The 13,266-nt window shown below is 46.5% G+C and overlaps 1 protein-coding gene across 1 annotated transcript; it reads right to left on the bottom strand.

The window, feature by feature from the left end:
- Nucleotides 1–561: 561 nt before the first annotated feature.
- Nucleotides 562–11,070, bottom strand: LOC100349667 (HLA class II histocompatibility antigen, DRB1 beta chain). Its single transcript, XM_008262755.5, has 5 exons — nt 10,888–11,070; nt 6,584–6,853; nt 3,848–4,129; nt 2,707–2,817; nt 562–1,214 (listed from the first exon to the last, which is right to left on the bottom strand). The coding sequence occupies exons 1-5, from the start codon at nt 10,985–10,987 to the stop codon at nt 1,210–1,212; spliced, it is 768 nt and encodes a 255-aa protein (XP_008260977.2). The 5' UTR covers nt 10,988–11,070; the 3' UTR covers nt 562–1,209.
- Between the last annotated feature and the right edge of the window lie 2,196 nt (nt 11,071–13,266).

Below are 13,266 nucleotides of genomic sequence, written 5' to 3'. Positions count from 1 at the left end.
TTCAGTTCTACTGTCTTAATGTTAAGGGTTGATGAATTAAGGGTGGAGATTTGCTCTAATTGTGGCTCCTGAGAGGTGTGTCTTGTGGGAAGTCTTTGGGTCACTGGGGTCGTGCCCTTGAAGAGTTGTTGTCAGGAGAGGGTTGATTACTGGAGCCAAGTTTACCAGCTTCCTTCTGCACTTCCTCACTTACCACGGGACCACTGCTCCTCACCTACTTTGTTCAGTCTCCACCAACCACCAGGCTATGGGCACATGCGATCCTGAACTGTGACCTCCAAACTATAAGGACAAATAAACCTTTTCCTTCCCAAGAGCCTCCTCCTTGGAACTGAACAAAAAGCTAATACTCCTCTCCACACCTTTATTGTAATAGTATACTAAGGAGGCCCATTGGTTTTTATGTCTGTACAGAGTTTACAACTGTGGCTACCTGATTGTTTAGACAAGTGCCAAAAGCAGTTTTGATTTACTTTCCCAGCTTGTGTGCCATCATAAAGTTTTTGTCATTTGTTTCAATTGCCACAGCCTGTATTCAGTTTTTATGCATTGCCTCCTTAAGGTTCTGATTTCGTTTTCTTTCATTTTTAATTGACAAGAAAAAAACTGCACATATTGTAGTGTGCGACATGATGGTTTAATATTTGCATACATGTAGAACAGCCAAATCAATGCCTTTAACATATGTATTATTTCTCTTATTTATCAGCTAGGAATGAAAACTCTTGTTGCTTGGTGATGTGATCCTCCCTCTCTTTTCCAGTTCGCTTCCTTGCAGCTGTATGATGCCGACAGTATTTCACCTTATTTGAGAAAAGTGTGTTAAAGTGCTGTAGCACCAGGTGATATCCGATGCAGAGGAGGCTGCAAGGGTTGCATCTAAATGATAGCTGCAAACAATGCAAAGAAGGCACCGCCGTCAGTATTGAGACTTCCAGGCAAAGCCAGGGGCCAAGGAGGCCATAGACAGGACATTTTCTGTAGGTCACTGAACCAGGAGGGAGCCAGGTCCTGAGGAACCACTCTCTGTGAGAAAGAATAGGAGCCTTCCAGAAAAGCTGTCATGATGAAGAATCAGGGACGGAGGCTCTTCGATGTGTCACCATCTTCACTCCGGACCAGGAGCCTTGCAGGGGACAGAGGCAAGGCTGTACTCAGAGCTGACTGTGACAATGGTTGCTTTCCCCCCTCTCTTGGGGCTCCAGGTAATCACACTGCAGTAAAGAAAAAAAAAAAAGAAAAAGAAAAATCTAAAGTCTCCCTGGTCAAAGGTAGCTCAGAGCACACAACTTTTTTTCATGAATAAAAGAAGTTTTACTGAAAACTGCTAGGTCAGAAGAATGGCTCCAAAACCTTGCCCATTTATTTCTGTCTCCCGTCTTGTCAACTCTGTCACCTGGTTAAGGTAAACTGAATCTGTGTCATGTAACCTTTTTTTTTAGCTTTTATTTATGTGTCATATAAGTATGTTCCTAAATCTGTACATATGAAATACTTAAAACTTGTGTTACTTTTAAAAAGTTTAACTTGTATAACTTTTTTTAAAAGGAGCTAAAGGAGCATTACCTGTTGGCTGAAGCCCAGAGCAACCTGGGAAAGAGAGAGGAAGAATCATACCTAAAACTCCTAGAGGGGGCCGGCACTGTGGTATAGTAGGCTAAACCACCACCTTCAGCACCAGTATCCCATATGGGCTCTCACCTTATGGACTGAGAAAGCAGCAAAAGATGGCCCAAGTGCTTGGGCCCCTGCACCTGCATGGGAGACCCAGAAAAAGCTCCTGTCTCCTGGATTTAGATTGGCCCAACCCTGGCCATTGCAGCCATGTGGGGAGTGATCCAGCAGACGGAAGACCTTTCTCTCTGTCTCTCCTCCACTCTTTGTCTATAATTCTGCCTCTCAAATAAATAAATAAATAAATATTTTTTAAAAGTCACGGAGGCAGGGCCGGCGCCGCGGCTCAATAGGCTAATCCTCCACCTTGCAGCGCTGGCACACCAGGTTCTAGTCCCGGTCGGGGCGCTGGATTCTGTCCCAGTTGCACCCTTCCAGGCCAGCCCTCTGCTGTTTCCCGGGAGTGCAGTGGAGGATGGCCCAAGTGCTTGGGCTCTGCACCCAATGGGAGACCAGGAGAAGCACCTGGCTCCTGCCTTGAGATCAGCGTGGTGCGCCCGTAGCAGTGCACCAGCCGCGGTGGCCATTGGAGGGTGAACCAACGGCAAAGGAAGACCTTTCTCTCTGTCTCTCTCTCACTGTCCACTCTGCCTGTCCAAAAAAAAAAAAAAAAAGTCATGGAGGCAAACATTTCCCCAAATACAATGTTCCCAGCCCAAGATCTGTCATATTTCTCTATCACTGCATTCCACACCAACCAAGTCAAAGAGCAGACACTAAGCACCTGTGACCAATGCAGCTGCTGTTGCACAAATCAAGGGCACTTTAGTTAGCCCTAGTGGATCTTACATCATTGGCCCCAGGATTCTGACTCACAAAACTCTATGCTTATTAACCTTTTCTTATCTCCATGAAGCATAACCCGTCAGGCTTTGAAACAGTCACCAGGAGTGACTGCTTTCCGATTTTCAGGAAATTGGGGGGAAAAAAGATTTTGCACAGTACCAGTGATTTACAAATGACTAGTTTGAGCGAAGCCACATTTCCTTCCCAAGAAAATTCTGCAGCGTGCTCACCACCATCAGGACTTACCCTTCTGAGTCCTGCAGTAGATGAACAGCCCCACACCCAGGAAGAACAGACCCAGCACCACGCCCCCAATTCCACTCAGCTGCTTGCTGTGAGCAGATTCCGACTGTACCCCTGGGAGAAAAAGCCATAGTTAGACATTTTGATCAGAGACCCAATCTCTCTAGTTGGGACCCTGAGATTTAGAGCTCTTAGATTTAGTGACTTTTGTCCAAAATCCAAACACTTCAATCAAGTCCTGGGGATGTAGAGCTTTGAGAATGGGAGAAGTAACTCAAACTAGAAGAGCAACCATGACTAAGCATCTCTGGGAACAAAAAAAAAATTATTTTAATCTCACTGAGTAGCTACAAGCATCAGGCATTTAACTCATTGAAATACCACAACTCTGAAAAGACAGCTAATGTGTGCGGAGTTTGAGATTAAGGGAGGCTAAGGGGCTTGCCCAGGATGGCAGAGCTAATGAAAGGCAGAGCTGAGACCAGACTCTGCTCACTTCAGGAAGACCCTGCACAGCAGTTCTCCCTGGTGCCTGCCTTCTGCCTCTCTCTACACCCAGGCTCCAGGATCCAGCAGGAGTCCAGAGGAAAGTGGAAAGAGCAAGGAGGTTTCCATTAAAGTTTTGTGCAGCCACATCCTTTTCAATCCATAATGTTCCCTCCTCGCTCTGCAAAACTCACTCTCACATGCAACATTCCATCCACAGGAGTCCCAAAGTCTTAACTGAGTCCAACATTAATTTAAAACTCATCTGAGACTCAAGGTGAACTCCCAAAGCTGGGAAACCATATAATCAAAAAGAAGTTACTTATTTCCAAATAAAATGGTCAGGCAAGCAAAAGTTGGGGGCTGAGTACCCTATGGCTTGGGTCTGGAGTCCATGGCCAAGAGGATGACCAGGATGCGTGTGATATCACAGGAAGCTCAAAGCAGAGGCAGCTTCTTTCCCACCTGCCAAGTGAAATTATCTTCTAAGGGAGCAGGTGTTTGTAGAGACCACCACAAGGTCACCCTCAGTGACCTGAAGGATAGGTGTGCATGCAGCAGATGTAGACACAGTGTGGGGAGGGCAGCCTGACACTCGGGCACAGGCAGAGTCCCCTTCCTGGAGGGGGAGGGCTTTATGGGTCGGGAAGCTGCTCACTCCATTCCACAGTGACGGGGCTGGTCACGCTCGGGTGCTCCACCTGGCACGTGTACACCTCTCCACTCTGAGGAACTGTCTCAAGCATCACCAGGGTCTGGAAGGTCCAGTCTCCATTACGGATCAGGCCCGTGGACACCACCCCAGCCTCCTCTTCCTCTCCATTCCGGAACCACCGCACTTCAATGTGGCCTGGATAGAAGCCACTCACAGCGCAGACCAGGAGGTTGTGGTGCTGCAGGGGCTGCGTCTTTGCAGGGTACACGGTCACCGTCGGCACAACTAGGAGGCAGAGGGAGAGGGGTGAGTGAGGCCGGCACAGCAGTTCTCCTTGGTGGTTGTTTTCTGCCTCTCTCCACACCAGGCTCCAGTCTAGAGCAGGAGTCCAGAGGAGAGGGGAAGGAGCAAGGTTTCCGTGAAAGTTCTCATTTTACAACCATCTGTTCAACCCCTCTCCTGTGCAAAACAAGCACAGCTATTCTTAGTATTGTTACGGTTTTACAACTGTCTCTGTTTCTAAACTTACATTTGAGGTCAGGGCAGAGTCTGCATGACCAATCCCTGACACAGCCAATCTCAGCAAAGGCACTTTTGTTAAAGGAGAAAGCATTTTCATAACATTTATAAAATACAAATTTAACATTGGTGATAAATCATTATCAACAATTTTGCGGTATATTTCCTTAAATGAGAACATTTACATTTTTACTTTGTCAAATAATAAATAGAATCAAAATATAAATCATAAGCTGGAAAAAATATGAATGTCAATGTCAACAAAGCATTATGCATGTTAGAGCCTAGAAAAACTTATAGAACACTCCAAAAAAAAAAAAAAAAAAAAAAAACACTCCATTCCAACCACAGAGGTAAGAGATAGCAGATAACTGAGAGCAGTCATAACAACCGGCCAATAAATGTGAAAAATGTTCAAAAACACAGACATCAAAGCAATAGACATTACAAGAGCTGGCGCTGTGGCATAGCGGTTAAACTACAGCCTACTGTGCCTCATCCTGTATGGAGGCTGGTTTGAGTCTGAGGCTCCTCCACTTCCAATCCAACTCTGCCATGGCGTGGAAAGGAAATGGAAGATGGCCCAAGTGCTTGGGCCCCTGCATCCACGTGGAAGACCTGGGAGAAATTCATGGCTCCTGGCTTCAGCCTGGCCCAGCCCTGACCGTTGAGGCCACTTGGGGAGTGAACCAAAGGATGGAAGGTTTTTCTCTCTCTGTGTCTCTCCCCTGTCTCACTGTAACTGTGCATTTCAAACAAATAAAATAAATATTTTTAAAAGAACTAGACATTTAAATTACATATTATACTTATTATATAAATTATATATACATAAATTATAATATGTAATTATAATATAAATATTATTTAATAACATAAATTATATATAAAACTTTTTAGAGTATACTTGGCTGTCAGTATCACCAGATTTGGTACAGAGGGATTCAACTCTCTAGGGATGGAAAATACTTGGAAAAAGATCATTGGGAGTGCACTGAACAACTAGTTAGGCTTTTGTTTTCTATTAATATTCCCTGAACAATTGTGTGTAACTACTATCCACAAGATACACTGTACTGGGTATGCTAAGCAATCTAAAGGTGATTTTAAAGATGGGGGACAGGTGGTATGCAAAAGCCACATCTAAGGGACTTAAGTAGCCTCTGATTTTGATTAAGTAAAGGACTCCTGGAACTACCCCTTTCCCCCATTCAAATGGCCCAGTGTATGGCCCAGTGTATTTGGAACTGTTTTCTAAAGCAGGTACCACAGGGGGAAGTGAGATAAAATGTGTTAAGGAACAGACAAGTAGGGTATGGGGCCTGCGCTCTGGCACAGCGGGTTAACACCCTGGCCTAAAGCTAAGGCATCCCATATGGTCACCAGTTCGAGTCCCAGCTGCTCCACCCCCAATCCAGCTCTCTCCCTGCTATGGCCTGGGAAAAGCAGTAGAAGATGGCGCAACTCCTTGGGCCCCTGCGCCCGCGTGGGAGACCCCGAAGAAGCTCCTGGCTTCTGATGGGAGCAGCTCAGGCTGTTGCTACCAATTGGGGAGTGAACCAGTGGATGGAAGACCTCTCTCTCTCTCTCTCTCTCTCTCTCTCTTCCCCTCTCCTTTCTCTGTGTAACTCTTTCAAATAAATCTTAAAAAGAAAAAAAAGGAATCGGTGTACCTGCTTAAATCCTATTGGCACTATTAAAATAGTAACATCAAGCCAGCGCCACGGCTCACTAGGCTAATCCTCCGCCTTGCGGCGCCGGCACACCGGGTTCTTGTCCCGGTCGGGGCGCCGGATTCTGTCCCGGTTGCCCCTCTTCCAGGCCAGCTCTCTGCTGTGGCCAGGGAGTGCAGTGGAGGATGGCCCAGGTGCTTGGACCCTGCACCCCATGGGAGACCAGGAAAAGCACCTGGCTCCTGGCTTCTGCCATCGGATCAGCGCGGTGCGCTGGCCGCAGCGCGCCGGCCGTGGCGGCCATTGGAGGGTGAACCAACGGCAAAGGAAGACCTTTCTCTCTGTCTCTCTCTCTCACTGTCCACTCTGCCTGTCAAAAAAAAAAAAAAAATAGTAACATCAGTATGTTAAGCTAAATTATAGCTCTAAGCCGGATTAACAATCATTTTAACTACGAGAAATGTCACACTAAGATAGCAGTGTAATTCGACCTGAAATAAACATCTAAGGGCTGGAGGTGCCGGAAGTTCGCGCCCGGCTCTCCCACCTCGCCGCCGCCCCGCGAAGCTCTCCAGCGCCAGGTAGTTGTATCTGCAGAACGTGTCCACCGCGGCCCTCCTGTCCTCCAGTCTGTCCTCGCGCTGGTTCCAGGCATCCGCCTCAGGCCGGCCCAGCTCCGTCGGCGCCCTGAACTCCCCCACGTCGCTGTCGAAGCGCAGGGTCTCCTCCCGGTTGTAGAAGTGCCTCTCCACGTACCGCACCCGCTGCGTCCCGTTGGAGAAATGACACTCATACTTCATCTGCAGCATGAAACGGGCTGCGGGGACACAGACGCCGCGTCACACGGGCGGCCCCCCGGGAGAGACCGATGGCGACGCCCGCCTGCCCGGGCGCCCTGCGAGGAGGCGGGCCCAGGATAGCCCTGGTGGACCCCACCGCCCCCAACGCCCTGCGCCCTGCGTCCCGCCCCAGCCTTAGAGGGAGGGAGACCCCTGGGGCGGGAAACCCCTCTGAGCTGCAGGGTCCGGACCCCTCCGCCTCCGCGCCGCCCAGTAAAAGTGACGGACGAAACCAACACATGCAGGTGTGCACGGGACTGAGCCAAGTGAGGACAGGTTCGGAATCCAGAACCGAGAACCATGTGTTGACCTGGGTTACGGGAGGGAGCCGAGAAGGACCCTGTGTGGAGTGATGTTTACTGCGGGGCACGAAAAATTGAACTGGAGTGAGCTAGAGGAAGAGTGCGTGGTGTGTGTGTGCGTGTGTGCGTGCGCGCATGCGTAAGAAAGGAAATGTCACGACCCAGAGTTTGAGAGAAAAGACGCGCTAAACCGGACAAAGCCGGACACATGGCACAGAAGGAGACGGTGAAAGACTGTGTGCACCGTCCTGGGTCGCCGTCGGCATTCAGGATTTACAACAAGTAATGGTGACGTAGGGTGGAGGTTTAGGAGGTGAACTCTGGTTCTGTCACGCGTCCACGGGCTTTTCAACGGAAATTTGATGCCAAATTCATTTGGAAACTCAGACTCGATGGGGTGCGGGGAAGGCTGTGCCTCAGAGCTCTCTGGGCTCATCCACCACCTGTGCTTCTACTGTTTCCATTCATGCAGACATACACGCAAGGGTAACACACCGTGTGAGTGAATCCCTGCATGAATTCACCATACACATGTGCGTCTTAAATTTTTGTTTTTAACTAATTAAACAGATAAAAGGTCATTGACAGGTTAAAAAAGTTAATCCTGTGGTTAAAAGTGAAACAAGTAAATGAGCGTATCTGACAAGACCAGTAATACTGCATATAGAATTTCTGCAGAAGTTTGAGGCATTTTACTGAAGAATATTTATAGCAGACATCACCATTTATGTCTCACAAAGGCAAGTTGTTGAAAGGTTAAAGAGAAGGGAATGACTAAGAACTCACAACATACTAAGCATTGAATAAGGTAAAAATAAATAAATAAATAAATAATGCAGGCCTTGGACTTACAATGATCTAGTGGATTCAACAAGAAAGCTGACTTTATGCAAATACATAATTTTGGTTTTTTATTACTCTGTTTTCTAATAAAAAAAGGTAAAATAACTATGAAAATCTGAATTGTGGGGTATTTATATTAATGTGAGAGTCTAGAAGTTTCAGAATCAGCACCGTGCACAGCACAGCACAGTTATTTCAAGAACAGCACTGTTTACATTGTGGACCTGATATTTTGTCAAATGCCCAATGCTGGAAGAATGGGGGAAACGAGAGGGAAGCTGTCCCTGGGTGAGAACTGTTAGTGTGAACCATCTGAAAAGCCAGAGTTCATTACACAACATCCGAGAACCACATTGCAAAAATGGCCAACATTGTATCTGATGAAAGAAAGCCTGGGACCTGAACAAACTGATGTTTCTGGAGAAAACAGTTCTAAACCTGGACCAGGACGGGTTCCTCACATTTCCACCTTTCCTCTGATCACCCTCAGTGGATCACTTGTCCCTTGGAGCATGCATTGCTGTCCTCTCAGGACCCTTGCCTCAGCTATAAGTCCCTTTTTCATGGAAGCTCCCTGGTCTCTGGAACTGAAGATGTGAGATTCCAATGCTCTTGATCCCTTCACCCTGCCCGGCTTTTTTCACAGCACTCCCTGCTCTGTGAAGTTCTCTTCTTTGCTAAATCCATGTTGGGTTCTTGCCTTTCTCGTCTGTCATTAAGTTCCATGAGGGGGCGGCGCCGCGGCTCACTAGGCTAATCCTCCGCCTAGCGGAGCCGGCACACCGGGTTCTAGTCCCGGTCGGGGCGCCGGATTCTGTCCCGGTTGCCCCTCTTCCAGGCCAGCTCTCTGCTGTGGCCAAGGAGTGCAGTGGAGGATGGCCCAAGTGCTTGGGCCCTGCACCCCATGGGAGACCAGGAAAAGCACCTGGCTCCTGGCTTCTGCCATCGGATCAGTGCGGTGCGCTGGCCGCAGCGCGCCGGCCTTGGCGGCCATTGGAGGGTGAACCAACGGCAAAGGAAGACCTTTCTCTCTGTCTCTCTCTCTCACTGTCCACTCTGCCTGTCAAAAAAAAAAAAAAAAAGTTCCATGAGGTTAGACACCCTTTCCGTCTTATTCAAAAGGAATTCTCTGAGCACAGAATGGGGTTCAGGATATATGCTCAGTGCCATACCTGTGCTCCAAATGAACAAATCAGATTCCTGGAAATGGATCATTGTCCCTGGAAAGCAAGAAGGGACTTAAACTCCCCTTCTCTTTTGTTCTCATCAACACATTTGCCCCCTCCCATTTCCTGTGGAAAGTCAGACAAACTTCCTCTTTGTACTCCTTCCAACCAGACATATTCACAAGCAAGGAAAAGATGATTTTAAGAAAGAGGGAAACTTCAGCCGGTGCTAGGCACAATGGGTTAATCCTCCGTCTGTGGTGCCAGCATCCCCTGTGGGTGCCAGTTCTAGTCCCGGCTGCTCCTCTTCCCCTTGGCTCTCTGCGGTGGCCTGGGAAGGCAGTAGAGGATGGCCCAAGTCCTTGGGTCCCTGCACCCACACGGGAGACCTGGAAAAGGCTCCTGGCTCAAGGCTTTGGATCGGCGCAGCTCCGGCCATTGCGGCCATTTGGGGAGTGAACCAGCAGACAGAAGACCTTTCTCTCTGTCTCTCCCTCTCACTGTCTGTGACTCTATCTCTCAAATAAATAAATAAACTTAAAAAAAAAAAGAAAGAGGGAAACTTTCATTGTTTCCTCTCCTCTGATGGATCTCCTACAGTGCAGAGGATCTGTGAAAAATGGGAGATTTTTAGTAATGGTGATCACATAGCTAGCGAAAGAATAGGGAGGAGCTGGAGGTAGAAAAAATGAGATGTGGTTATTGCGAGGTAAAACAGGGTGTGATGAATGACCCCATGAAATTTAGGATGACACACCCGGAGGCCAGTGAGTTCCCTTGACTTTCTTCTGGGCTTTCAGCATTGTAGGATGCTAAAAGCCTTCACATGGTCTCTGTACCACTGTGTTAGGGGTATAGGAGATGGACTCAAGTGAAACTGCTGAATTTCTTATAATATATCCTACATTAATTGAATCTTTTCTGTGGGCTTCAGTCAGAAAACGTAGAAGACATACTAGAAACATCATATAGAATGGGTCACATAAGTTTTTAGTGAAACCCAACTTCAGCCAGGCTTTCAGAAGATGCTTTACATTCTTCAAGGCACCAAACAGTGACTCCTAAGTGCCGTTCCAAACACTAAGGATCATTGCTTCCACTGCAAGGTGCTTTCCACAGCAGAGAGAACACTAATTGACTTCCACCAGAGAATCTCACATTTAGGGGTATAGGCTTCATAAACATTGGAATTCAGGGAGAAAGGAGAGATAATGGGAGATAACAACGCCACACCTAAGGAAAGACACCAACGTAAAGGATCCTGCAGAGCACATAAGACTTGTTCTTTCAGGATTCCTTCACAGTCATTTTGGTTCCCTATGAAACATCCAGAGAAAACCCTCTTTTTCATGTCATAACCCAGCAGAATAAATGGAAGTGCTGTATGAGGTATTAATTTAAGATCATTATGTCTGAATGCTCTCAAGACTCTGAAGAAACGTGGTGAAAGGCTGGCGAAGGTAAACTGGAGGAGAGTTGGGAAGAAATGGCCTGAACAGGAGGCCCCTTATGCAGCTCTCACAAAGAGGGCAAGCATTCATGGTCCTCTTCAGAGAAGTAATGTAGGATACATGTGGTAAAGACAGGTGGTCATTGCAGAAATGTATCATTTTTTAAAGAAACACAGCCTGGGCACAGTGACAAAGTAACTCCCTCCCATCCCCACCCAATAATAACCCAGCATCGAAAACATGCACTTACATAGGAAGTCCCCAGCCAAAGCCGGGGTGGGGCTCAGCCCCAGCAGCGTCACAGTCAGAGCTGCCAGGCAGGGGCCTCGGGAGAGCCAAGGACACAGCATCCTGGAGAGCAGGAGGGGCCTGGTGCCAGGGGAGCAGGCGAGTCTCACTGTGACAACTCTGACCCGGGCACATTTCAAATAATAGAAAACAAGATACTCCTTTCTTTACTACAGAGTTGAGTGATGATAATCTGGAGAACCAATCAGCACAGGAGATGAAAAGCACCATCGGTTGCTGGTCAGAGATTCAGTAGGAAAGTCTTCTTCTGAAATTTACAGTTTCTATCATTTAAAGGATTGTTTTGATTTAATGTTGTTAAGTTTAAACCTTGCAGATTCAAAAATTTAATTGGGCCCTACCGTGAACCAGCTCAAGCCTTGTAGGAGCCTTCACCTCTCACGGGAGAGCTGTTTGCCCAGCTGAATGTGTGAAGATGCTTAGCAGTACAGAGGTGGAGGGAAGAGGACCTTTAATCTGGTCCTTATTATACATAACTCAGTGTTATATACATAGGAAGATTAATTTCTCACTGTTCAAATGAAGAAAATTGATCCTCCTGTACTTCAATATTAATGCAATATAAGGAAAACGCCAGGCTGAACTTATTTATGGTAAATGAAACAAAACACTCTTGGGAACGAATGAGTGATATCAGAAGCACAGAGTTTGTTTAACAACAGGCAGGGAGAATTTGTAACTCCACGGAATGTCTTGAATCCTATCACTTGTCATGTAATAGGACTTATTTGTGGCCACCTGGGGAAAATTGGCCCTGGTGGCCAACAGCAGGCCATAGCAAAGATGGTTGTCACTGGGCCAAGAAGTCTTAGAACGTTCTCACAAGCTATCAGAAAATAACAACACTAATCCAGAAAGTGAGAGCAATTTACTGGTCTCATTAACTAAGGAAAAAAAATAACAAGAAATGGATAACAGGGCCAATTTCTCCTCACCATGGGAGATATGTATCCCAACAGAGGATTGTGTCTATTTTATAATTCTAAATTTTTATTTACTTTCATTTTATTTTAAAGGCAAAAATAGAGAAATTGAAGCAGAAACAGACTGACAGAAATCTTCCATCCACTAGTTCACTCTCCAAAGTCGCACAAGGTTGGACCAGTCCAAAGCCAGGAGGTGTGTGTTAAATCAGGTCTTCCATGCAGTGGCTGGGACCCAGCAAACACCTGCTGCCTCCCAGAGTGCACATCAGCAGGAAAGTGGATCAGAAGCAGGGATCCAGGACGCGACCGGTGCTCCAACGTGGGATGTAAGCATCCCAGGAGGCATCTTGACCACTGTGCCAAAGTCTGCCCCCAGGGCTGGGCCTTGTAAAAGCCATGCTAGTATCCAACAAGCTTCTCAGGACCCTGTCCACCATGATCTCAGCAAAACTCTCTACTGAGAAAATTCAGGTGGAGCCAGACTTTACACCATGGCGTTTTCCTAGTCAGGCCTTCCACAACTTCCAATGCCATTCTGTGAGTCAACTTATCTGTGTTTCATAATACTTTAGATATAACTCCCCTCACATTTTTCCAAGCAAGAATAGTTTACATTGAATAGTCACAGAAGGAACTATTAGAATTCTCATAAGCTTGTCTGTTATTATTGAAAATAGAAATAATTTTACTTTTCTTTCGCATTGATGTAGCTATTTTGTGAATTGTGCTGTGATAAAATAACTGCCTCTTTATCTATTACAATAGGCATATCATTTCCCAAAATCCCATTTCCATGTTCCACTAGCCATGGCACAATGATTCCTGGTGTTGTGACAGTGAAGAAATGAATGAGGAGCAGGAGTTTGGCATAGCAGTAAAGGAGCCACTTGGAAAAACCACATCAAATGTCGTACGCCTGGATTTCAGTCCTGGCTCTGGTCCAATTCTATCTTCCTGCTAATGTGCACCGTGGGAGGCAGCAGGCAATGTCTCAAGTAACTGGATCTCTACCACCCACATAGGAGACTCAGATTGAACTCTATACCTCTGGTCTTAGCCTGGCCCATCCTCTGAGTCCCAGAGCATTTAGGGAGAGATTGAACCAACAGATGGAAGACGCCTCTCTCTCTCTCTTCCTGTTTCTCCATGTCTCTGCATTTAAAATAAATAGAAAAAATGTATCTTGGCTATTTAAAAAAAAAGATGATGAATCTTTCCAGCCTTACCAACTTTTACAATTTATCCTGTAAAGTAAGTGCCTCAGTGTTGTTTGGTTATTCAAAATAAATAATAGCCTTTTAGTTGTTATTTTGTTAATACTCCATTTTGATAAATGAACAGATTTCTACTATGTGAAAGTTAACTAGCTAGTACTTATTAATATTTTACCTAAA

Source organism: Oryctolagus cuniculus, chromosome 5 (assembly GCF_051225735.1).
Source record: "Oryctolagus cuniculus isolate XC-2025 breed Fujian yellow rabbit chromosome 5, ASM5122573v1, whole genome shotgun sequence".
NCBI classification, from domain to species: Eukaryota; Metazoa; Chordata; class Mammalia; order Lagomorpha; family Leporidae; genus Oryctolagus; species Oryctolagus cuniculus.
The sequence above is the reverse complement of the archived record's forward strand: the minus strand, read 5'-3'. Positions and strand labels throughout refer to the sequence as shown.

Excerpts from the sequence above, each read along its gene's own strand:
- LOC100349667 (XM_008262755.5), bottom strand. The coding sequence starts at position 10,987 with ATGCTGTGTCCTTGGCTCTCCCGAGGCCCCTGCCTGGCAGCTCTGACT. Across the intron at positions 6,854-10,887 it reads TTTGGCTGGGGACTTCCTAT|CCCGTTTCATGCTGCAGATG; the intron begins GTAAGTGCATGT and ends GTGTCCCCGCAG. Across the intron at positions 4,130-6,583 it reads CTTCGCGGGGCGGCGGCGAG|TTGTGCCGACGGTGACCGTG; the intron begins GTGGGAGAGCCG and ends TCTGCCTCCTAG.